At 36.9% G+C, this 27,779-nt stretch overlaps 1 protein-coding gene across 2 annotated transcripts in view; it reads right to left on the bottom strand.

The window, feature by feature from the left end:
* The window catches only part of LOC131152739 (beta-glucosidase 42), a 109,331-nt gene that overhangs the window by 37,124 nt on the left and 44,428 nt on the right, over positions 1 to 27,779 (bottom strand). For both annotated transcript variants that reach the window (XM_058104592.1, XM_058104593.1), the window contains exon 7: positions 578 to 803. In XM_058104592.1, the coding sequence (XP_057960575.1) occupies positions 578 to 803 (226 nt within the window). The remainder of the gene's footprint in view (positions 1 to 577; positions 804 to 27,779) is intronic.

The raw sequence follows: 27,779 nt of genomic DNA, 5'->3' as shown, positions 1-27,779 counted from the left end.
TGGGGACAGAAAAGAAAGTGTCGACAAGAAAAAGAGAGGAAATTTAAATAATAATAAAAAGAGAAAAAATCAAAAGCAACAAATAGAAGAAAAAGGAAAAAATATAAAGAAAGAAATTTCAGATCTGAGAGAAGAAAGAGGTACACCGATGATGAATTAACCACCTAAAGAAAATTAAATAAACAAGAAAAATTTTATCTGTTTCCTTCATCCGAGAATTCAAAAAATATCTCATTTGAGTTTTGAGGCTAGGCATTACAAGATTTGTTTATGAATTTTCACTACTATAATAATTTGTAAAATCTTAAGATAAAATATGATATTATGATATGGCTTTACAGACTCTCGATTGAACCTATGTAGAAAAAAAATAAGAAATAGGAAAAAAAAAAAAAAAAGGTTGTTCAATCCAAAACCATGCATGAGGTCAACTTTACTTTCTGCTCTAAGCAAATAGGCAATTCACTGCAAAAAAATTTGATAGAAATATGTAAAAGAATTAAAATTAGACACATCATCTGTTCATTCTTAAGGTGAAAATCTTAAGAAACTATATAGAAAAAATACAAAAATATACCTTATATTTATTTCTATATATGGAAACAGCTGCCGCATGGGCGAGGATTTGGTGGTGTCCAGCCAAATAAGGTTCTGTTGACGAATGGTCAGATCTTCCAGGAGCAAATACCCCAGTAGCATATCCATTCACCGCTGTTTGAAGAGGCTCATTCAATGTAACCCAATTCTTTACTCTATCACCAAAATTTGCGAAACAAGTATCCGCATAAATTGCAAAGTATTTCCTACATGCCAAAAAAAGATGCCAGGTAAAGAGTTAACACAAATGAACAAATCATTCTCCTGAACTGTGTCAAGGATTATAGACCTCACAAGTGCAACAAATAAGAAAGATAAATTTTAGAAGATAGTTGCAATTGGCACTAATGATAGACATAAAATGAAAAATATATGTAACTAAATCAACTACACGTTAAAAACTTCATATGTCACTCTAGAAATTTTTATACTATATAATTAAGACTACAAAAGTTCATTTATGCTTCTGCTATTTTATTTTATTTTCTTGTTTTGCTATAAATAAGATTCAAAATTTTAACCCTAAGAGTTGTCATACATATCGTGAGTCCATATCCTAACAACTCAAGCTTCAAGGTTGAGTCGTGATAGAGGGGACAAGGGCTGGAATAGAATGAGAGGATCTAATTAAATTCTATTAAAAATACCAAGACATTATAAAAATAAAAAATTCAATAACTTCAAAAAATCCCCAATTCCTTCAACTTGAATTATGGCCTTGCTTCTCATACTGCAGCATTCTCCTCTGGTTAGATGGCTCTGATACCACACAGGGTCGGGAGCCTCAAAGTCCAAAATAGAGACACAAGGTGATTACACAGGTTCGGGAGCCCCAAGGTCTAAAATAGAGACACCAATCAGCCATTTTTCGCCTCCAGCCGACCCCAAAGCGCACCAGATACTTCAAGCCACAGTGGTGTCAAAATCAAGACAAGAGGGGACTGTATAATCTTTCTGATGTGCAGGATCCTCCTAGAGAGGCAAGCACAGAGCATACTCGAAACCTTTTTACAAGTTCATAAAGGTGGATATAAAAGCCTTTCAAGCAACAGTTTTCAGGAACTTTAAAATCTAGGATGCCATGGAAGAAGAGGGAAATCTTTAGATAGGTTTTTCTTCTGGTGTTGCCTCAAATGGGAAAGCAACCCCCTATTTATACATATGGAAGCTCATAATTATTACATGACTTACCATGACAGGACTAAAGCAATTTTCATAAAGTGACCTGACACAAACTTTTACATGACATAAAGCAGTGACATGACCCAAAGCAACTTTAATAAAGTGACTTGACACAAACTTTTACATGACATAAAGCAATGACATGACCCAAAGCAACTTTAATAAAGTGACCAAAGTCTCGACAATGCTGGGTCTACATGTGGTGTGAAGGAGATAAGTTGAGATTGATATAGTCCTCATCAGTAATTTCTCCATACACGGATGGTAATAAGTGGGTGGAGAGCCGTCGTACTCATAAATTTCCATAGGATCCTAGGAATCCTGAAATAGTTCTCCTGTAGGGATGTCCTCTGGTGGAGCGAGACAGTTAGGAACAAGCTGGATAACTTCAGGGCCATAAGGAGTATTGTTAAGACCATAGAGAAATTGAATCAAAGGCTCCTTGTATCTTGGCCATAGCTTGGTGAGGTCATGAACTGTTTCCCATACGAAGACGGAATTGTGGGACCATATTAGATTCTTATGGGAATTGTCGAAGTAGGGCCTATGTAAAATGAACACACAATGAACTCTCGAAGCTTCTTCTGAAGTTAATTTCCACATGTTCTAGTTTCCCATTAATTCAATCAATTTTTTTCTGCAAGACGGCAGAGAGTCGAACCATTGTAAAAGGATCCAAAGGAGAAAGTCTTGATTGGTTGGCTTGTACAAATGTTCATACATCTCTTGTAGGGGGAAAATGATTGCATGCACCGGAAAAACTGAAACACACTAGATATACCATAAAATATAAGGATCAGAAAATGAGGTCGGACTAAGGAAATAAGAGTTAAGGAAGGGTTTTGAAAGGTCAGATAAATGATGTTTGATCAGGGCAGCATATGTAGGAACATGGGCTTGGGCAAAGCTATTGATCTGGCTGGTGGTGAGGGTTTGGCCTGAAAGGGGACCGAGGAGTTCAAGAGGATAGGTCATTTCTTTTGTGGGAAAGAGGTGAAAAACTTCTTCTGGTGAAGTCATCAAGATTAAAGGTATGAATTTCTTGGCAAGGATAAAGAGGGATGATTGTTCTGGCCTACTGAGCATATCTGTCAAGATATTGTATTTTCCTTTTATATGTTTCACCGTGAAATCATATCAAGAAAACCAGTCTTTCAGACGAAGTATTTGAGGATCTGGGAGAGTTTTGTTCCGGAATTCAAGTGCTTTTGGAAAGCTGGAATTATCCATCTCAATTGTGAAATGTCTATTTCTGACATGAAAATCGAATTTCTAGATCCCGTATCTTACGACAAGGATTTCTTTGTAGACCATGTGATAATGCTCTTGTGAAGGTTTGAATTCTCCACTAGCATGTCCACAGTAATTTCTTTTGCTATCCTTTTCTTCAAGCAATAATGACCCTCAGAAGTGATCACTTGCATCAGTTTGCAGGACAAGATTCCTGGTTCATGGGATTGTAAGAGGTGGTGGATTTTGTGCAGCCTTTTTAAGGTGCTTGACAGCATTAGTTTGATCTGGAACCCACGGCGGTGGATCCTTTTTCAAGAGTTTGGACAACTGGCAAGTGAAATTGCTCACATGGGGAATAAAGTCTCTGATGAAGTTAATAATGCCAAGGAACTATTGAATTTTCTTTTTTGAAAGATATTCATCTGGAAAGCGCAATAATTCTTCGGCAATAAGCTGCTTAGCTTCTGAAATATAGGAGTGCTCGACGAAGGAGTTTGTGGTGATTTGAACACCGTCTTTACCTTTCCATTAGAACATCTTTCAAACTTAGCTTCTAAAATATGGATAGGTTCTTTTTGCTGATGAAGTTGTTCATAACTAGTAATCCATTCTAAAGGAATAAGCTGCTTCAAATCATCTTTGGAAATTTGCCTTGGAATTTGAAGAATTATTGCACTTCCCAGATGAATATCTTTCAAAAAAGCAAATTCAATTGTTCCTTGGTATTATTAACTTCATCAAAGACTTTATTCCCCATGTGAGCAATTTCACTAGTCAGTAGTCCAAACTCTTGAAAAAGGATCCACCACCGTGGGGTGCAGATCAAACTAATGCTGTCAAGCACCTCAAAAAGGTTGCACAAAATCCACCACCTCTCACAATCCCATCAATTGGAAATCTTGTCCTGCAAACTTATGCAAGTGATCACTTCTAAGGGGCATTATTGCTAAAAAAAAAAGGATAGCAGAAGAAATTACTTTGGACATGCCAGTGGAGAATTCAAACCTTCACAAAAGCATTATCACATGGTCTACAAAGAAATCCTTGTTGTAAGATACGGAATCCAGAAATTCGATTTTCATGTCAGAACTAGACATTTCACAATCGAGATGGATAATTCTAGATTTCCAAAAGCACTTGAATTCCAGAACAAAGCTCTCCTAGATCCTTAAATACTTCATCTAAAAGACTAGTTTTCCAGATATGATTTCACGATGAAACATAAAAAAGGAAAACATAATATCTTGATAGATATGCTTAGTAGGACGGAACAATCATCCCTCTTTATCCTTGCCAAGAAAGCCATACCTTTAATCTTGATGGCTTCACCAGAAGAAGTTTTTCACCTCTCTGCCACAAAAGAAATGACCTATCCTCCTGAACTCCTCAGTCCCCTTTCAGGCCAAACCCTCACCACAAGCCAGATCAATAGCTTTGCCCAAGCCCATGTTCCTACATATGCCGCCCTGATTAAACATCATTTATCTAACCTTTCAAAACCCTTCCCCTTCCTTAATCCTTATTTCCTTAGTTTGACCTCATTTTTTGATCCTAATATTTTATGGTATATCTGGTGTGTTTCAGTTTTGCAGGTGCATGCAATCATTTTCCCCCTACAAGAGATGTATGAACATTTGTACAAGCCAACTAATCAAGACTCTCTCCATTGGATCCTTTTACAACGGTTCGACCCTCTGCTGCCATGGAGAAAAAAATTGATCGAATTAATGGGAAACCAGAACATCTTGAAATTAACTTCAGAAGAAGCCTCAAGAGTTCATTGTGTGTTCATTTTACATAGGCCCTACTTCTACAAATCCCATAAGAACCTAATATGGTCCCACAATTCTGTCTTCATATGGGAAACAGTTCATGACCTCACCAAGCTAGGCCAAGATACAAGGAGCCTTTGATTCAATTTCTCTATGGTTTTAACAATACTCCTTATGGCCTTAAAGTTATCCAGCTTGTTCCTAACTGTCTCGCTCCACCAGAGGACATCCCTGCAGGAGAACTGGATCTTTTAGAAAGGGAATCTTCAATTATCCAAGAAAGGGAATCTTTTAGAAACTGTTTTAATGGAATTCGCATCTAGGTTTACTGGATCTCTCAGAGATTGGTTCCAAGCTCTAGGACATTACAGACAGCTGCAATTTATCAGATCACAATCACCTTCCTTTGCACTTGGTACTCTCTGCAGAGAATTCATTGGAGACCCAGATACGCACGCTACTTAAGTTAGGCAAGAATATTTTGAGATGCGATGCTGCCCTCTGAAGAGAAAGGATCTTGAATTCCATTACCAAAGAATGTCTAAAAGATACTATCTCTTGGGGGGTTTTAATGATGTAAATCTGAGACAAGTCTATATTAACTCTTTGCCTGAAGAACTTCAAGCAGGGCTCCAGAGGAAAATTAATTCTCTTCGGAAACCACTCAGAGAAATCTCTGTTGGAGAAATTCAGCAATTGTCCCTTGCTTCTTTAGATAAACTCTGTGATACTCATGAATTATTTTCCAAGATGCTTCAACAAAATCACAGGTTTAATAAGCAGTGTAAAAAGCCCTATTTACAGATTGAATGCAAAGATAAACACTGCACGTGCAGCCCAAAAAAGAAGAAGCATTTTTCACAAAGTCCCTGGTCTTAAGAAGTCCAAGAAGTTTAAATTTTTTAGAAAGAAGCACAAAAAAGGAACAAGGAAATCTTCCCGATGCTTTATTTGTGGCAAAAAGGGACATTATGCAAAACAGTGTCCTCATAATTGTGCAAAATCAGCAAAAATGATTCAACAATTACAAGTTGAAGATGCTTATACTAAATCCATCTACTCAGAGCAAGAAGAAATGGACAGTGATACATTCTTTGTTCTTCCTACCACTGATCCTTCTGATTCAGATAAAGATGATTATTCTGATTCTCCTGAAGAAGTGTTCCAAGCTCAACAAACGTTCCTTTCAGAACAATCCCAATTAAGCCTCCATGTCCAAATCCAAATTCTTCCGAAAAAATACAGCAAGCCCATTCCTGCTATCGCATATGTTGATACAGGTTCTTACAAAACCATGATTAATCCAAAGATTCACCCCTCTGAATACTTGTCTCATAATACCCATTTTTTCAAAGCGGCCAATGACCAAATCTTTACCACTTCCTTGGTATCCAAAAGGAAAGTTGGATTCAAGCTTCTTCCCAACTGTACAGTCTGGGTTCATGTCATTGGAAGTTCTCTTCCTGATAAAGATGTTGTATTAGGATGGAATATTTATTGTCAGTCCAAATCCCTCAGAATCCTTCCCACAAGAATTAAGTGCAAATGAGAGTTCAAGCCTTTTACTCCTATAACCTATATATATTCTTTAGAAGAAGGACATCCAAATTATTAGCCTATCCAAGATCAACTGTTAAAGCTTTGTGCTAAAAGCCATGATCAATTTATTCATCAAAGACCTCTTTGGAAAAATCCTGATTTCTTTATCAAGTTGCCTTTTAAGCTCAATGAGGATGTAAATCCAACAAAAGCCTCTCATCCAAGTATGACACCCTCTGATCTGAAAATGGCACGAGACGAATGTAAGCAGTTGCTTAAGCAAAGGCCTAATTGAGCCCACAGACTCTCCTTGGGCATGTCAAGCCTCCTATGTGGAAAAACGTTCAGAAAAGGTCAGGAGAAAAAAGAGATTGGTGATTGATTATAAGCCCCTAAATGCCTTCATTAAGGATGATAAGTTTCCTACTCCAAAGAACATAACTTTATCCGTTCATCCTGCAAAAGCAAAGATCTTTTCGAAATTTGATCTTAAGGGAGCATTTTGGCAACTTGGAATTCATCCTGAGGATCGATATAAAATAGCTTTCTGCATCCCAAATGAACAGTTCCACCGGACTATTCTACCCTTTGGGCTTAAAACGACCGCTTCATTGTTTCAAAAGGCCATGACAAGAATTTTCAATCCTATTCTCCACAGTGCTTTGATATATATTGATGATATATTGTTATTTTCCAAAACCCAGGAAGGTCATTATCAGCTACGGCAACAATTTCATCATCTTATTGATCAGCATGGAATTATGTTTTCCCAAAAGAAAAGTAGCATTGGAAAACGAGAAATTGATTTCTTGGGAATGAAAATTTCACATGGTGAATTTACTCCTAGTTCCTTGGCATTATTAACTTCTTCAGCGACTTTATTTCCCATGTGAGCAAATTCACTCGCCAGTTGTCCAAACTCTTGAAAAATGATCCATCACCGCGGGGTCCAGATCAAACTAATGCTATCAAGCACCTCAAAAAGGCTGCACAAACTCCACCACCTCTCACAATCCCATCAACTGGGAATCTTGTCCTGCAAACTTATGCAAGTGATCACTTCTGAGGGGCATTATTGCTCAAAGAAAAGGATAGCAGAAGAAATACTGTGGACATGCTAGTAGAGAATTCAAACCTTCACAAAAGCATTATCACACGGTCTACAAAGAAATCCTTGTTGTAAGATACGGAATCCAAAAATTCGATTTTCATGTCAAAACTAGACATTTCACAATCGAGATGTATAATTCCAGCTTTCCAATAGCACTTGAATTCCGGAACAAAACTCTCTCAGATCCTCAAATACTTCATCTAAAAGACTAGTTTTCTAGATAAGATTTCACGATGAAACATAAAAAAGGAAAACACAATATCTTGATAGATATGCTCAGTAAACCGGAACAACCATCCCTCTTTATCCTTGCCAAGAAAGTCATACCCTTAATCTTGATGGCTTCACCAGAAGAAGTTTTTCACCTCTCTGCCACAAAAGAAATGACCTATCCTCCTGAACTCCTCGGTCCCCTTTTAGGCCAAACCCTCACTACCATCCAGATCAATAGCTTTGCCCAAGCCGGTGTTCCTACATATGCCGCCCTGATCAAACATCATTTATCTAACCCTTCCTTAACCCTTATTTCCTTAGTCCGACCTCATTTTCTGATCCTTATATTTTATGGTATATGTGGTGCGTTTCAGTTTTGCAAGTGCACGCAATCATTTTCCCTTTACAAGAGATGTATGAACATTTGTACAAGCCAACCAATCAAGACTCTCTCCTTTAGATCCTTTTACAATGGTTTGACCCTCTGCCGTCATGGAGGAAAAATTTGATCGAACTAATGGGAAACGAGAACATCTGGAAATTAACTCCAGAAGAAGCCTCAAGAGTTCATTCTGTATTCATCTTACATAGGCCCTACTTCTACAATTCCCATAAGAATCTAATATGGTCCCATAATTCTGTCTTCGTATGGGAAATAGTTCATGACCTCACCAAGCTATGGCCAAGATACAAGGAGTCTTTGATTCAATTTCTCTGTGGTCTCAACAATACTCCTTATGGCCCTGAAGTTATCTAGCTTGTTCCTGACTATCTCGCTCCACCAAAGGACATCCTTGCAGGAGAACTATTTCAGGTTTTTCCAGGATCCTATGGAAATTGATGAGTACGACAGCTCTCCACCCACTTATTACCATCTAGTGTATGGAGAAATTACTGATGAGGACTACATCAATCTCAACTTATCTCCTTCACACCACATGTAGACCCAGCATTGTCAAGACTTTGGTCACTTTATTAAAGTTACTTTGGGTCATGTCATTGCTTTATGTCATGTAAAAGTTTGTATCAGGTCACTTTATTAAAGTTGCTTTGGGTCATGTCACTGCTTTATGTCATGTAAAAGTTTGTGTCAGGTCACTTTATTAAAGTTGCGTTAGTCCTGTCATTGTAAGTCATGTAATAATTATGAGCTTCCATATGTATAAATAGGGGGTTGCTTTCCCGTTTGAGGCAACACCAGAAGAAAAACCTATCTAAAGATTTCCCTCTTCTTCTTTGGATGATGATGATGATAACGAGCCTCAAGTTTTAAGTGTTGCAAAAGAAACCAGAAATAATGGACTAGAATTTTCCAAAAGCTATCATATCTAAGTTAATGAAACTGAAAAATGGTCTCTCTAGGAGCAACAAGAAATTTAGTAGAAGTTCAAGTGTGTTTGTCGCATCACCGTGTCAAATAGGAATTATACATTCAATAGTTAGTTGGAACGTTTAAGGACTCTTGAACATCCTTGTTCACTTGCTTGTCATTAAGTGGACCATCATCTTTAATAAGGTTTTTGGGTGAGGGGGTTTCTGTATTGATGCTGTCAACATAGTATTCAGATTCTATAAGCTGCCTTCAATATTCTCTTTCTCCACAATTTAGTTTGCCAGCCATTTAGGTAACACTTGAGAAGTACTTCTACAAAGTAGTAGTTCCCAAATCATTAATGTTGAAAAGTTAGAGATGGACGAGAGAAGAAGAGAAGGAGAAAGGAGAAGAGGAAAAGAGAAAAGAAGAGGAAAGAACTGAGCACCAATTTCCTGGAGTCTACGTACAACTCCAGTTTGCCCTCTTATACATAATTAATAATAATAATAAAGTCTTAAGGACAAAAATATCCCCATTAACACGACCTATTAGTAAAATAACATATTCTCTTCTAACATCAAGTTGAAGGAGTTTAAATATCACCCAACCCCATCTTGTAACAAACATTAAACAAGGCAGGCTTAAATAAAGGCTTAATAAAAACATTGCCTAACTGATCAACGGATTTCAAGTCTCATTAAACACTAGATTTCTAGCAATATAAAAGGCAGCTTGATTATCACAAAACACATCTATTGGCTTCCTTACCAAAAATTCCATCCTGACATAAGTGACTTCAACCACATAAGCTCTCTCACAATATGAGCCATAGTCGATATTCCGCTTCCGCACTAGATCTTGCTACAGTAGTTTGTTTTTTGCTTTGCCAAGAAACAAGATTACCTCCCATAATGTACAATAACCAGCAGCAGACCTTTAAATCATCAACAAGTCCATCCCAATCTGTATTAATGTATCCCACAATCTCACAATTTCTATTACATTTTGTTGAAATGTGAAACAAAAAACTGAATATTCCACTCACATATGAAAAAGATTACATTCCCTTTAAATAGATGATAATTCTCATCAAATTACTAGGGATATGTACAACCTACTGAAAATAGAATATCCTAGTTAAAATGGAAAGCAGTAAAATGGGAAAGACTATCTATAGAATCGGGTAACATGCTACCCAAATCCCCTAGGATCGTAGAACCAAAAAAAGCTAACAAATCAACTGATTTGTTAGCTGTAAATCTCCTAAAGATCAGCCTCTAATAAAGGCTGACAAATATCTAATAATTCTACACTCCTCCTCAAGTTGGGCTGTAAATATTGATTAGGCCCAGCTTGGAACTCAGATCATCAAAATTCTTTCTTGGCAAAGCCTTGGTAAGGATATCGGTTGTTTGCAGACATGTAGGCACAAACAACATCTTGACTATTCCTTCCTCTATTTTTTATTTTATGAAATGTCTATCAATCTTCGCGTGTTTTGCTTTATCATGATGCACTGGGTTTTTTGCAATGCAAATGGTTGACTAATTGCAACAGAACATCTTCATGGGTTCTTCACCTGAAATCTTTAATTCCTTTAGAAGCCTTCTTAGCCATATTCCTTCACAGATGTCGTGTGCCATTGCCTTGAATTTAGCTTCTGCACTGCTTCTTGACACAACTGATTGCTTCTTACTTCGCCATGTAACTAAGTTTCCCCACACATATGTGCAGTACCCAAAAGTTGACCTTCGATCATGTATTGATCCTGCCCAATCTGCATCACTGAATACTTCAATATCTCCTCTATGATTCTTCTTGAAAAAATAATCCTTTACCTCGTGTTAGCTTAGATATCGTAGGATTCTATAAACTGCCTCCATATGTTCTTCATTGGGATTGTTCATGAATTGACTCACCATATTGACAAAGAAGCCAATATCAAGTCGGGTATGAGACATATATATAAGTTTTTCAACTAGTATTTGATATCTGCATTTATCCACTGGTGCACTGTCTTCCTTGGCTCCTAGTTTGGTTGTTGAATCCATAGGAGAATCTATTGGCTTGCATCTGAACATCCCAGCCTCTTTCAAAAGATCTATGTAGAAATCCCGAGGAATATTAGAAACCCCGAGAATAATGGGTCAATGATACTAGAGATTGTATAGGGATTTCTAGCCTAATACTTGGGCAAATTTCATGCTCTTATTTTAGGCAATTCTTTCCTTGTTGATATACGGTTTGCATTACTTATAGAGAGTTGTGGTTGTACAAAATTATTTTTCAAGAAATACAGAAATCATTCATTCTGATTAGAGCTAGGAGATTAAACCTAGCTATTAATGGCGGAAACCGCCGGCCAAAGTAGAGGTTTGGTGACCTCTGAATCCCACGAGGGTGAGAACAAAGCTATCTCCACCATGGGCTCAACAGGACTCGACAACTCATCCTTCCAGCTCACGGTTTAGAAGATGAATGGCAAGAATTTCCGAGAATGGGCGCAATCGATCAAACTTGTGATCGATGGCAAGGGAAAGTTGAGATTTCTTACCGGCGAGACACGAAGACCTGCCCCAACCGAAACTGCCACCTTTTAGAAATGGAAATCGGAGAACTCCATGGTCACGGTGTGGCTGGTAAACTCCATGAAGTCGTCGATAGGGAGGACTTATCTCTTCCTGCCATCAGCGAAGGAAGTCTAGGATGTTGTCCGTGAGACCTACTCCGATGCCGAGAACTCCTCCCAAATCTTCGAGCTTAAGACACGACTATTGTAGATGAAGCAGGGAGAAAAGGATGTTACCAATTACTATATGGACTGCTCTTTGGCAGGAACTTGATCAGAGTTTCGAAGAAGAATGGGAATGCTCGGGAGATAGTGTCTGATATAAAAAACGCCTCGAAAATGAACGGGTGTTTGAGTTTCTTGCTGGATTAAATCGGGCCCTTGATGATGTCCGTGGAAGAATTCTGGGTCGTCGTCCCTTATAATCAACACGCGAAGTTTTCTCAAAAGTGAGATGAGAAGAAAGTAGGCGTAAGGTGATGCCGAAGGAGACAGTCTCTACTAACCATACTAGACCAGAAATGTCTGCCTTGGTGTCTCGAGGGACTCTTCTAGGATTTAGTTCAAGACAACAGAAGGGACGCCCCTGGTGTGAACACTGTCGAAAAACTGGCCACAGTAAGGAGACGTGTTGGGAGATACGCGAGAAACCAACTGACTGGAAGCCATGCCAAGGCAACAAAAATCGGGGCTACCAAGCCACAGTTGATAATCAAATTGAGAGACCCCAAGGGGAGAAAAGCAGTAATAATTTGAAATCAAGTGGTGCATTTTACTCTGAGTAGTTGGAACAACTCTACAAGATGTTCCCTACCTTTCGAATCTCAATTCTGTCTTCCACAAATATTTCTTCGGGTTCTTTAGCCCAAAGAGGTAATTTCTTGCAAGCCTTGAGTATCACCTCTAGATCCAAAACTCCTTGGATTATTGATTCTGTGATTTTGGTGCCTCTAACCACATGACCGATGCCTATCATCTTTTCCTATCATATTCACCTTGTGCTGGAAATTTGAAAGTTAAAATTGTAGAACGATCACTCTCGTCTATCGCAGGCCAAGGGAATATCCGACTCTCTGACTCCATCACACCGGAGTCACCTATCATCGGGGAAAACGATTGGCAGTGCTAAGGAGTGTGGGGGACTCTACTACTTTGAGGAGGCTAAGGTGAGTGAACAACGTCAAATTGTTATCTGTGATTCTGCATCTGTTAGTGATATTTTGTTATGGCATTTTAGAATGGGTCATCCCAATTTCCAGTATTTGAGACAATTTTTTCCTTCCATTTGTTCGAATAAAACATCATTTGATTTTCAATGTGAAATTTGTAAAATTGCAAAACACCAACGTACTTCTTTCCCAAAGTCCAAATACAAACCAGCCTCACTGTTTACTATGATTCACATTGATGTATGGGGCCCGTATAGCACTCTCAATCGTACCCACACAAAATGGTTTGTTACTTTTATTGATGACCACACTCGTATTTGTTGGGTATACTTGTTGAAAGACAAAACTGAAGTGTGTTACGTGTTTATCAATTTTCATTCCATGATTCAAACACAATTTCACACAAAAAATCAAATTATGCGTACAAATAATGGCACAAAATAATTTAATCATATTATGGGAAATTATCTCCAAGAACATGGAATAATTCATCAAAGTTCCTGTGTCGACACCCCACAACAAAATGGGTTGTCGAACGAAAAAACAGACATATCCTTGAAGTAGCTCGTGCATTGCTGTTTACTACCAATATACCAAAATGTTTTGGGGTGATGCCATTCTCACAGTTACATATCTCATTAATAGAATGCCTAGTCGAGTTCTCTCTTTTGCCTCACCTCTTCAAAAATTCCAGGCATTTTTTTTCCAAACTCTCGTCTCAACTCAAATCTCTCTCTCAAAGTGTTTGGTTGTACTGCTTTTGTCCATATACATCATCGACATAAACTGGATCCACACGCGCTCAAGTGTGTCTCCTACCCAAAAAGGGTACAAATGTTATGATCTTGCAACAAAAAGGGTATTTGTTAGTCTTGATGTTACTTTCTTTTAACTACTCCTTACTTCCAAAAGCCCTCACTTCAGGGGGAGACTTTGAGTAGTAAAGAAGCTTAAGTTTTGGACTTCAATACCTTTATTACTAGACGTGAGCATGTCCCAAACATTGAACCTGTCCCTAACATTGAGCCTATCTTGAAAAGTCTTCTAATCTGCCAAATACAGAAGAAAACTTGAATTTAGGGGGAGATGCAGGAAAACAATATAACAAGGAGATACTTGTCGACTCAAGAAAGCCAAAATTAAAGGACACAAAGAATCTCATACCTGAGGCACCAAAAGAGTCGGAACCGGTGATAGATCGAAGCAATCATGAGTTTTCATCCACTCCTGATCAGGTAATGTCTTCAAGTAATCTTGAGGCCTCCTTTGATAAACCTGCACAGGCTGATCTCAATTTACCCATTGCTCTCAGAAAACAAACTCGGTCATGTACTCTCCATCCCATTTCCAAATTCATGTCTTGCAATACTTTGTCTACACGATGTTGTGCTTTTACCTCTAATCTTGACAGGATAAAAATTCCAAAGAATATTTAGGAAGCCCTTGAGATCCCTGAATGCAGAGAGGCAGTTATGGAGGACATGCGGGCCTTGGGAAAAAATGTAATGTGGGATGCGATGAATCTACCGAGAGGGAAGAAACTAGTGGGCTGCAAATGGGTGTTTATTGTGAAATACAAAGCTGATGGGACAGTGGAATGGTACAAAGCCCGCCTTGTTGCAAAAGGGTTTACTCAAACCTATCGCATTTACTACACAGAGACTTTTGCACTCGTGGCAAAACTGAATACCATCTGAGTTCTCCTAGCCTTGGCAACCAACTTGGATTGGCCACTCCAGCAACTTGACATCAAGAATGCTTTTCTAAATGGCGAATTAGAAGAAGAAGTCTTCATGACGACACCACCAGAATTTTGTAAAAGGGGTGAAGAAAACAGAGTATGCAAACTCAAAAATTCTCTATATGGACTCAAACAATCTCTAAGAGCCTGGTTTGATAGATTTACAAAGGTGATTAGGAGCCAAGGATATCGACAAGGACAATCAAAATATACTATGTTCTTCGGGCAGTCTGAAGATGAAACAATTCTGATTGAATATGTCAATGACATCATCCTAACTAGAGACAACATAGCAGAGATGGACAGGTTGGAAAAAGTCTTGGCCACTGAGTTTGAGGTAAAAGATTTGGGACAAATGCGGTATTTTTTGGGGATGGAAGTTGCTAGATCAAAGAAGGGAATTAGTGTTTCTCAGAGGAAGTATGTCCTATACCTCATAACTGAAACTGGCATGATTGGGTGCAAACCAAACGATACCACCATTGAAGCAGGAAAAAGAAGAGAAGACATCAGAAAACCTGTTGAACGAGAAAGGTATTAGAGATTAGTTGGCAAACTAATTTAATTATCACACACTAGACCCGACATCATATTTGCAGTAAGTGTGGTGAGTCAACACATGCCTTCACCAAGGGAAGTCACCTAGAAGCAGTGTACAAGATTCTTAGATATTTCAAGGGATCTACGAGCAAAGCACTATTCTTCAAAAAATGTGAATGCAAAGAAATAGAAGTCTTCACAGATGCTGATTGGGCAGGATCAGCAGAAGATAGAAGGTCCACTTCTGGGTATTGCACCTTTGTATAGGGAAACTTGGTGACTTGGAGAAGCAAAAAACAAAACATTGTGGCCAGAAGTAGTGCTGAAGCAAAGTTTAGAGCAACGACGCAAGGGATATGCGAAGGACTGTGGTTACGAAAACTCTTGGAACAGTAACATGTTCGGGTAAAGTTCCCTACCAAATTCTACTATGATAACAAAGCAGCCATTAACATCTCTCTCAATCCAGTCCAGCATGACAGGACCAAACATGTAGAAGTGGACAGACACTTTATCAAGGAAAAGGTTGAAGAAGGAACCATTTGCATGTCTTATGTTCCTACCAAAGAACAAACAGCTGACATCTTTACCAAAGGACTACCTCGACAAAGTTTTGATGATTTCATATACAAGTTGGATATGGTCAACATTTATTATCCAACTTGAGAGGGAGTGTAAAAATCCCGAGGATTATTAAAAATCCCGAGAATAATGGGTCAATGATACTAGAGATTGTATAGGGATTTTTAGCCTAATACTTGGGAAGATTTCATGCTCTTATTTTAGGAAATTCTTTCCTTGTTGACATACGGTTTGTATTATTTATAGAGTTGTGGTTGTACAAAATTATTTTTCAAGAAATATAGAAATCATTCATTCTGATTACAATCTGGAACATATTTCCTTTGGGAGACAAAGATTCCCTTCCTTGATCTTGCCACTTCCATGCCTAGGAAGTGTTTGAGATTCCCAAGGTCCTTGATTCGAATTCTTTAGCTAGAAAACTTTTGAGACTACCCATTTCCTCCTCATAATCTCCCATTAGAATGATGTCGTCCACATATACAATGAGGATAGAAATTTTTCCTTCAAGAGAGTATTTAACAAATAGTGTATAATCTGAATGACATTGAGAATAGCCATACCTCCTGACTAACTTTGTGAATCTCTCGAACCAGGCTCTTGGGGATTGCTTGAGCCCATATAAAGATCTTCTGAGTTTGCAGACATTGTTGTGTGTAGCTTGTGTCTCGAATCTAAGACGAATTTCCATGTAGAATTCTTCAACAAGGTCTCCATTGAAGAAGGCATTCTTAACATCTAGTTGGTGAAGAGGCCAGTCTAAATTTGCTGCTAAAGATAAGAGGACCCACATTGTATTTAACTTGGCTACAGGGGCAAATGTCTCTTTGTAGTCGATTCCATATGATTGAGTGAATCCCTTTGCTACTAGCCGAGCTTTGAATCGGTTAATAGTTCCATCTTCATTGTATTTCACCGTGAATATCCATTTACAACCTACTGGACGTTTTCCAGTTGGTAATTCTGTGATCTCCCATGTTCCATTTTTTCTAGTGCACTGATTTCTTCCCAGACAATAGACTTCCATTCAGGTGTACCGAGAGCCTCTTGTATGTTATTAGGAACTTGGATTTTGTTGAGGTTGGCAACAAAAGATCTAAAATTCGATGATAGCCCCTGATATGACACAAAAGTGTATATTGGGGGTTTTGTGCATGATCTCACACCTTTTCTCACAGCAATTGGACAATCACAATCATCATTAGTTAACTCATTATGGGAAGTCTCGGGATTAGAGTCACCTGGTGGATTTTCACTTGATCTAAGGCTTGGATCAAACTTTTGGATTTGCTCAAGGGATGCTTGTTGTTCTATCTCGTTTTAGTTCCTTCTCCTCCGTGAATAGGTAATCAACTCATCATTTTTTCTTTGGTTGAATAGTGTCTAGATGTTGATGTTTTACAGGAGATTCTAAGAAGGGATGTGAAGGAGAAATGGAGTCAATAGTTGGAATAGATTCAAAAATTTGTGATAGGTGAGAAGGGCTAGAATTAGAAGAAGGGTGAGATAAATATCCCAAAGTTGGAATTCCTGTGTAATCTCCCCCTGAATTTCAGATTTGGGGTAATATGGTTGTTGCTCAAAAAAGGTGACATCCATAGAGTGATAATATCCTTTAGTAGCTAGTGAATAGTATTTATAACCCCTTTTGGTTTGGAGAGTACCTGAGAAAAATGCACTTAAGGGCTCTAGGATCAAGTTTACCCCGGTGTTGACTATGAACATGAACAAAATCTAAGCACCTGAATACTTTGAAGGGAATAGTGGATATGTGTTGAGTATTGGGAAAGAACTGAAGTGGAGTTTGGCAAGGAGTTTGGAATTTGAGAATACAAGATGGCATCCTGTTTATGAGGTAGGCTGCAATGAGAATAACTTCACCCCAAAAGTGTTTCGGTACATGTGTAGAGAACATGAGGGAGCAGGCAACATCGAGTAGGTGCCGGATTTTCCTTTTGGCAATTCCATTTTGCTAAGGAGTGTCGACACAGGAACTTTGGCATATTATACCTTGACTCAAGAGATAATCATCAAGAATGAATTTGAAATATTCTTTGGCATTATCAGTTTTCACAATCTATATTTTTGCTTAGAATTGTGTTTGGATCATGGTGTTAAAATTTTTGAAAATTTGACCTACCTTTGACTTTTCTTTCATGAGGAATATCCAGGTAAGTCTAGTGTGATCATCTATAAAAGATATAAACCAGCGAGATCCAGTAATATTCTTGATCCTAGATGGCCCCCACACATCGCTATGAATCACTGAAAAGGGTGGGGATGCTTTGTAGGGTCGGTTGGGATAAGAGTTTCAAACATGTTTTGAAAATTGACACATATGAGACTGAAAATCATTTGGATTTTTATTATTTAATAATGAAGGAAAGAGTTTCTCAAGATACAAGAAAGTTGGATGTCCTAACTTATAGTGCCACAACATAATTGCACTATCATTATTAGAACGAATGACAAAAAAATAACTTTGACTTCTAGACACTAAACAATCGAATTTGTGAGTTGTTCATTGAGGAGGATCATTAACCTCAAGAAGATAGAGCCCCGAACACATCTTAGCATTTCCAATCGTCATCCCAAATCCAAGACATGAAATTCACACATTTTGGGAAAAATTTAGTAACACAATTGAGATCCCGAGTGAGTTTACTAATAGACAGTAAATTGCAATTCAAATATGGCACTAATAGAACTAAGTTGAGTGTTAGGTGCTTTGAAATTTTAACAAAACCTGTGCTAGCCACCTTTGAGAATGAACCATCTACTATCCTGATTGTTAAATTTTCATAACAGGGACTATAAGTAGAAAAAAAATTTCCATCTCTAATCATATGGTCCGATGCTCCTAAGTCTATAATCCATGGACCATGCTTCTCCTTCTTAGCATTAAGAGCACTTAAAAAATTACCTTTGTGTGCCAAAGAACTGATACCAACCACATTAGTATGGGCTGCTGAAGATTGGTAGAACATCTTTTGCAATAATTCTAGTTGCACCTTGCTGAAGAAACTAGGCTTGGGTGGTGTTGGTTTTTCATCTACCGAGACGAAATTTCCCTGTCCTTCTCTATCATTGGCAAAGCAGGAAGGTTTCCAATCTACGAGTTTACCATGGATTTTCCAGCACGTGTCCTTGTTGTGACCAAGACGTCAACAATGGTCACACCACGGCCTCCCTTTCTTCGGCCTACTACCACTACTGTTATATGGATTTCCTCAAACCGCAATGGCTGAACTCTCCAGGTTTGCTGCAGAAACTTTAGGGCCCATCATTATCTTCTTTCGACTCTCCTCTCGGCGAACTTCTGAAAATGCTTCTCGAATGTTTGGCAGTGGTTTGGATCTAGGATTCTAACTCGTACTTCATCAAGATTTTTATTTAATCCAATTAGAAATTTTTATATTCTTTTCTATTCAAAAATTTGTTTATACCTAATTCCATCTTCGAGACAGCTCCAATAGTGCTCCTCAAATAAGTCTAGTTGTTGCCAATAGCGGTTGAGGGTGTTGAAGTATTGAGTCACTATCAAATCTTCTTAGCATAAGTCAAGGAAAACATTTTCCACCTCGAATAATTCAGATGTATTCTCATTGTTACAATACGTTTTCTTGGTAACTCCCAAATCTCCTTCGCTGTTTCGTAGAGAAGGAAATTTTCTCCAATGTCATTTGTCATGGAATTAATGAGCCATGACATGACCATGTTATTTTCTGATTTCCATGTTTTGAACTTCGCATCATCCTTGCTTGGTTGGGCTGCAACTCCTGCGCGATAATCATCCTTTCCCTTTCCGCATATAAATATCATCACGGAAGGGGACCATTGGAGATAGTTATTCCCATAAAGATTATGTCCTGTAATGGGCATGAGGCTGCTATCTGAACTGCTGATGTTGCCTGAGACCATGGCTTCTTGATTGGTGGTGACGTCTGAACTGAAGAGGTGGAGTCGCGCCTCCCAGTGGCCATACCATATTTGGTCATATGAGAAGATTAGGGTTCAAAGGATGCTCTGATACCATGTTGAAATGTGGAACAGAAAACTGAATATTCCACTTACATATGAAAAAAATTACATTCCCATTAAATAGATGATAATTCTCATCTAATTACTAGGGATATTTACAACCTACTAAAAATTGAATATCCTATTTAAAATGTAAAGCAATAAAATAGGAAAGACTATCTACAGAATCGGGTAACATGCTACCCAAATCAACCTAGTAAAATAGCTAACAAATCAACTGATTTGTTAGCTGTAAATCTCCTAAAGATCAACCTTTAATAAAGGCTGACAGATATCTAATAATCCTACACATTTATGTATCAAACCTTTGTCAGGAGAGCCTTTAAGATAGCGCAAAATCCTATGAACAGCATCCCAATGTAGTTGTTTGGGATTTTCCATAAACTAACTCATCAACCCCACTACAAAACATATGTCAGATCTAGCGACAATCAAGTAGATCAACTTCCCAATCCACTGCCTATATCAACATTTGTCTTCACAATCCGGTACAACATCCCTAGACAATTCACATTGGGGTCCATAGGAGTATCAATTGGTTTAACTCCCAACAAACCACTCTCACTTGGCAAATCCAATGTTCATTTTCGCTGAGATAGATTTAAACCTTTCCTACACGTTACAATCTTAATCCTCGATTTTAAAATTTTCTTGAAGCCACTGCTTAACATCAGCAATCCCACAACGGTCACAGCCAGTGATGATGATATCATCAACATAAACTAGTTGAAGTACCACACTTGCCCCCATTTTACAGACAAAAACTGAATGATTAGAGTGCCACTGGATATAGCCAAATGCACAAACTATAACACTAAATTTGTCAAACCAGGCTCAAGGAGACTATTTAAGACCATAAATGGCCTTATACAACCAACATACTTTACCATCCTCCTCCTGAGCAACATACCCAGGAGGTTGCTCCATGTATACCTGCTAAAAATCTTCGTAGGCCGACCAAGATAAACTTCCATTGACATCAACACATGAACAAAATTTAATTAAGCAACCGGTGAGAAGGTCTAAAAATAATCAATAACATACGTTTGGGTGTACCCCTTGGCAACAAATCGAGCCTTAAGCCATTCGATAGAGCTATCAAGAAGATATTTGATGGTGTAGACCGAATGACACCTAACCAAATATTTACTAGGAGAAAGATCCACAAAGCCCAATGTCCATCAATTGGTCAAGGCATCCATTTCTACATCCACTGCATGCTTCCACCCAAGGTTAACAAGTGCTTCAAAATGCGAAAAATGTTAGCCTCAAGGTTTCATTAACCATGTTTTGATGATAACAAACAATTTTGGACTAATGGCTTTGTGTTTAAGTTGTTTTTCTACAGGTTTAAGCCATTATAGTTAAAGAGAAGTTGAAGAATTTAAAGAAGACAATGAAGACTTTAATTCATTTATTTGTAGTATTTCTCTCTCAATTGTATTGTAATTTATATTGTAAAATCATGAGAAAATATAAGGCATAACACTAAAAGACTTAAAAAGACAAAGGAGAAAAAAAAGTAGACCAAACGCAGCCTTAAGCCAAGGGGTGGTCGACCAGCCCTTGAAGGCGATAGACTGGTTTGGCAAGTTTTGCCTACAATGGTCTTCTTTTTGTCTCTATTAACTAGTGAGCGTTGATTATACCCTATAAGCGGTCGACCGATCTGAAAGCCAAAAAGGCTCCAATAGGCAGAAAACGGTTAGTTTTCATCCAAACGCCATATACCCTCCTAAGCCTTGAGAACTTTACAGAAGATACACAGACGAATATACAAGTTCTCTAGCATTAATTCTCTCTTATTCTCTCTTTGTGCTTCATTTTGTTCATCCTTGAGAGAGACTTTAGAAAACTCTTGTGCATTATTTTGACTACTTATTAAGAGTTTCTTGTGTGAGCTTAATTTTGTATATCCTTCCTAGAATTTTCATTTGTAATCTCTCTTGTAAATTGATGTCCTTGCTTCCATGAAAGTAAGGTGATTTGGTTGCCTCGTCTCCATGAAAACAAGGGGTGTAATTGGTGTCTTTGTCGCCGTTAAAAGAAGGGGATTTAGTGAAAACTCAAGACAACTGAACCACTATAAATGAGTTTGTGCATCTCTCTTCTCTTCTCTCTTTAATTGCTTTGATATTGTGTGATTTGTTTGACTGTTTCACTTAGCTTTAAATTTTGTATCAAACACATTTTAATTTCATTAAACCTAATTCAACCCACCCTTTGGTTGCCTTTCAGCCAACAATTGGTATCAGAGCCAAACTCTAATTTTTGGGACCTAATAGTCTTTGAGTGATCCATGGAAACCCACGCTTTTTCATTTGGATTTGAGGGGTATTCCACCATTTTTCAATAAATGGCAAGGCAATGAACACCTTGTTTTGTACCTTAGATGGTAATGATTTTGAGAAAATATCTATTTGTAAGACGACTATGAAAATTTGGCACTCTCTTCAAATGTTACATGATAATACATATAATTAAAATGCTAACTTGTTTGTTTATCAATTTGACATGTTTGAAATGGAGACGAGACAAAAAGGAGACAAAGGACAAGAAAGAAGAAGAAATTTCAAATCTTTGCCTCACAGCTACTGAAGATAAATAAGAAGCAAAAGAAAACGAGGAGGTAAATTTCGTTCAAAATGAGCAACCCTCCTATAATTCATTGAAATGCGTAATGATCTTGATAGCATTGGTTTTAAATACAAAGAGCTCAAGAAAAAGGAAAATGATAATGAAAATGAGTTCTTGAAAAAGGAAAATGAAATTTTGAAAGTTAAGATTATATCAAACTCCCCAACAAATGAGTTCAAATTGAAAAATGATTTTTCGAAAATAGAAAGTTGAAAATCTCAACCATGTTCTTTCAAAGATTGTTCAAGCACAGGAGAATTTTGATAGATTATTAGCCAATCAAAATGTCATTTTTGACAATCCTTGAAAAAGGCATGACTCATATAAGAGAAATTCTTGTGTTAAGAAAATATAGGTACCAAAAGGGTCAAGGTTAATTTCGCATGATAATACACTTTATTTTGGGACTCAATTGAAAATGGGTTTCCTTGAAAAATGAAACTTGGGCTTTTTCAAATCCTTTATCATTTTTCAAAACAAATTATTTTTTCACCAAGGTTTTGTCTAAAATAAGGGATTAAATTGTTTTTTTGTAACTTGTGTTTTTGAATTTCTCTTTAAAATGTTTACTTATGTGACATTTTATGCAAATATTTTGTGCAAATATTTTGAAATATGATGGCAATTTTATGAAATGTTGATTTGTTATGATTCTTGATGATAAATGAAAATTTTATTGAATGATAGGCATGTTGATGAAATTTGAAATTATCTTATGATTGAAAAGCTAATTATGAAATTCCATGATTAAATATTGAGTATATATGCATTGTTTTAGGGGGAGCATGCTCTAAAATTAAATATCATGACCTTGAATATTTTGATGATCATTTTTTTAATATTGAGCTCAAATTGAATATCATGCCTTTGAATATTATGTTTGTGTAATTAATGATCATTTTTAAAGCTTGAATATCTTATTGATCAGTTTTAAATTTTGAGCACTTGATACTATGTTGAGGTTATTGAACTTATGGAATATTGAATTTCTTTGTGCATATTGTTGATCATGTTGAATATATTCATAATGTGCTTAAATGAATACTTATTGAACTCAAATTGAATATCATGTCTTTGAATATTTTGATGATAATGAACATACAGGATATTGAGTTAAGAATATTGATTTTATTGTGATATGAATACTTTGTTTGAGCTCAAAATTGAATATCTTGCATTATTGAAATTATTGAATTTTTTGTTGATATGGAAAATATTTGAATGATAATCATCTTGAGCACATTGAAAACTTTGTTGTGATTATAGAGCTTACTATGAATTTGAGTATATTGAACATTATTGGATTGGTGCATTTGAGCTTATTGAAAATCCATGTTGTTCATATTCATTTTGAAAATATTGAATGTCTTGAGCTTCAATGATTATTTTGTTATGAATTTTTGAGTTTGATTGACTATCATGATGAAATTGAGCATATTGAAACATCATTGTAAATGCTTCAATGGTTGGATTTCATTTTTTTAAGATCTCCCTCCTAGAAACCTTTTGATATTTACCAAGGGAGAATTGGAATGTGTAAAGAAAAATCTTTTTGAAAATATGAGCATAATTGCGAATCATTTTGGAAATGATTGTAAATGAATATTTGAAAATTATGAATGAAATGACCATTGTGAAAATTTGAAAATTTTAAAAATCATGGTTTTGTTAAATAAGTAGGAAAAAGATAGAATATATGAAATGTAATTTGAGTAATGTAAGGAGTAGCAACGGGGAGAAGATTAAATTGGATAATCAAGAGATTAATAGCACTAATAGATTAAACTACACAAAGGAGATAAAAAAATAGACTAAACCCAGCCTTGTGTCAAGAGGCGGTTGACCAGCCTTAAGCAGAAGCCAAAGGCAGTTGACCGGCCAAAGGCAGACAACTGGTTTAATTAGTTTTTCCTGCAACGGTCTTCTTTTTTGTCTCTTACAGCTAGTAGTCTAAAACCAAGAAGGATCCAACAAGAAGAAAATGACTAATTTTCATCGAAAACAATATATATATATATATATATATGTATATATGCCCTCCTAAGCCTTGAACGTTAGAGAAGATATACACACTGAATATACACACTAAATATGCCCTCCTAGCCACAATTCTCTCTTTGTGCTTCATTTTGCCCATCCTTGAGTGATAGTTTAGAAAACTCTAGGGAATTATTTTGATTATTCATTGATATTTTCTTGTGTAAGCTTAAGTTTGTTTATCCTTCTTTATGAGGAATTTTCATTTTTAATCTCTCTTGTAAATTGGTGTCCTTGCCTCCATGAAAGCAAGGAGATTTGCTCGTCGTCTCATTTAAAACAAGAGGTGTAATGGGTGTCCTTGCAGCCATTAAAGCGAGGGGATTTAGTGGGACCTCAAGACGGTAGGTCTTGAGAAAGTGCACATAGGCAGGGATAGTTGAACCACTATAAAAGAGTTAGCACATCTCTCTTCCCTTCTCTCTTTAATTGCTTTGATATTGTGCGATTTGTATGATTGTTTTACTTAGTTTAAATTTTGTATCAAACACAATTTAATTTCATTAAACCCAATTCACCCTCCCTTCGGGTTGCCTTTGGGCCAACAAGAAAGAGATAGAAATTGAGTAAATAGACAAGGCAAAAGAACACATAGGACTAGGAAGGTGAAGAACTTAAACATAATCAGCGATAGAATAACCAACTAAGGATTGCTGAGTATATGTTCGAGTACTTTTCTAGTGAGCACTGGACAAATCCAAGCCACACTGGGATAGATCTCTAAAACTAGAACTCAAAATAGTCATGGGCAAGGGAGATGCCTACATGGTGGTAGTGATGTTTGTGCTTGCTTTCTGTTATTCATAAACCTTCAATTGTATCTCTAGATCAATAACGAATGGATTTGAAAGTGGATTAGAAGATTTCTTGAGATGGATTAGGGTAGGAACAATAGGATCAACACAAGAGCAAGAACCTTAAATTGTTGATAAAATCAAAATAGATTCATCCAAGGAGAACTCGACATTGGAAAAATAGGATGTCCCCTAGAAAAAGGTGACATTAGCAGGAACATATTTCCTACGATTGTGGGGATCATAACATCAATATCGGTTCTGAGTTCTCGAGTACCTAAAAAAGGCACATTTAATAACACGAGGAGAGAACTTTGTCTTGACCAGTATGTGGAAATGAACAAAAAAAGGTGCACCCAAAGACACGAGCCACAATAGAGAACGAAGAAGGGAATTTGTCCCCCTATAACACTTGAGGGCATCCTATTGAGCCAAAAAGAGGCTATAAGAAGAGCATCGGTCGAAAAAATTTATGAACAGGAATATGAAGGAGTAAAGACTATGCTATGTCAAGTAAATGTATATTCTTCCGTTCGACTACTTTATTTTGTTGAGGGCTATGCATCCATAATGTTTAATGAATAATCCCTTTGGCCAAGTAGAAAGATTAAAGCTCATTTTGAACAAATTAAAGTGCATTATCAAATTGAAAATTTTGAATATCAATGCCAAATGAAGTTTTTATTTCCTAGTAGAATTGTGAGAATATATTAAAAAACTCAGACCTATCTTCTAAAAAATAGATACAGATCATACGCGAAAAATCATCCACAAATGAATGAAGCTCATTTTGAACAAATTCATCAAAAAAATTTTAATACCGATGCCAAATTGAGTTTTTATTTCCTGGTAGAATTGAATGAATACATTCAAAAATTCAGACCTATCTTTTAACAAATAGATCCAAGTCAAACGAAAAACCATCCACAAAGGACACAAAATATTGATGACCAATCAAATTACTCTACATGGACACCAAAATTCTAAATGAATAAGAGAAAACAATGATCTACTGTAGACTTGAATCTAGATGGAAAATATGTCCTAATATGCTTTCCCAATTGACACACAAAACATTAAAAACAAGAAACAGACTTGAACATAGTAAAAACTTCTTGTAGGTTTTGAAGGGATGGATGACCCAAACAAACATGCCTATGATCGAGAGGAACACCATGAGTAGAAATTGAGGAAGTCATATAACAAGTGGACCCATGACCACCATCAAAATAATACAAGCCATCCTTCTTAAGCCTTCCACCAATCCTTTTCTTTGTCCAAAGATCCTAAATAACACAATGAGAAGGAGAAAAGGTCATAGAACAATTATGAGACTTAGTTAATTGACTAACTGATAGCAGGTTAGAAGGAAATTTAGGCACATATAAAACAGATGAAAGAGGAATAGAAAGAGTAGAGAAAATATTTGCCAAAACCAGAAACCAGTGTAATCAAACCATCTGCAAGGGTAACCTTAAGAGTGTAAAATAGTGGGGTTCAAGGATTGAAAAAAATTAGGACCCAAGGTGAGGAGGATGAAGAGGCATGAAGCCCAATTGTACCTGAATGAGCAATACTAGAACTAGATATAAAAGTCTAATGCAAAATAGATTGTTATACTCCTCTCATGGTGGATGATGTACTCAACTCCCCAATGGAATGGCCAGGTGCATTTGAAGTGTCAATTGTAGAATTGCCTTTCACAAGATACTTATTGACCAAGCTAGTTTCCCAAGGAGATCCCAACAATGACTAGTGCTATGATTTTCCTTGCCACAATGTGTGCAAATGCAAGATTTCCACGATGAACTCCTCATTGTAATACACAACCACTGCCATAACCACAATCCAAACCTCACCCTCATCCTCCAAAACTTTTCCTACTATAGTTAAAGGTAGTACACATGGCGACTTATCGCAAGAAGGAGCTTGAGTAGTCAAGTGATGTGTTTAATTTCTATACAAGTTTTGTCATACTTTCACTCTTATATTTATGCTAGCTTGTGTTTAATTTTATTATTTATTATAGTTTTGATTTATTTTGTTTATTTTTTGTTTAGGAATAAATAAATTAAAGGACTCATCGGAATTGAGGAGGAAACTTTCCTTTTCAAATTCAAATTGCCTTCATCAAGAGTCCTTTTCAAACTCAAATTCCTTTCTCGAATTTCCTGAAACACCCTTCAGTATTTGGAGCATAACTTTTGCTAGAGAACTCCAAAAAGGGCGATCTGGGTATCTACGAAAATCTAATAAAAAATCCCACAACTTTCATGTTGAAGATTTTTGAAGCTGAGATGAGCTCAATAGAGAAAATTGCACATCAAGGCGGCGGCAGAAAAGGAGGGGATTTGAAGAATCTTGTTTTGGGGAGATAAGAAATGAGGATGGCCAGAGCCTTATTAAAGGAGGATTTTTCTTCACCATTAAGGAGGGATTGGAATCTAGGAAAAAAGAGGATTTATATTCATCATTAGAGAGGATTCAAAGCTTGGAAAAAGAGGAAGAAGACAGAGGCTGAATTAGAGTTGTTGACGATTGAGATTCTCAATCAACAAACAGTTTCCTTTTTAACTCTTTCATATTCTCTTTGTACAATTTTCATTACGAATTCTATAATTATCAGGGTTTTTTTTTATTCTATTATGAGCTAATTTCTATTGCTAAGGCTACGATGTGGCCTCTCCATGACAATTCCAAATCTTAT

This window comes from Malania oleifera, chromosome 4 (genome assembly GCF_029873635.1).
Source record: "Malania oleifera isolate guangnan ecotype guangnan chromosome 4, ASM2987363v1, whole genome shotgun sequence".
NCBI lineage: Eukaryota > Viridiplantae > Streptophyta > Magnoliopsida > Santalales > Ximeniaceae > Malania > Malania oleifera.
Note: the sequence above shows the minus strand (reverse complement) of the source record. Positions and strands in the feature narration are given on the sequence as shown.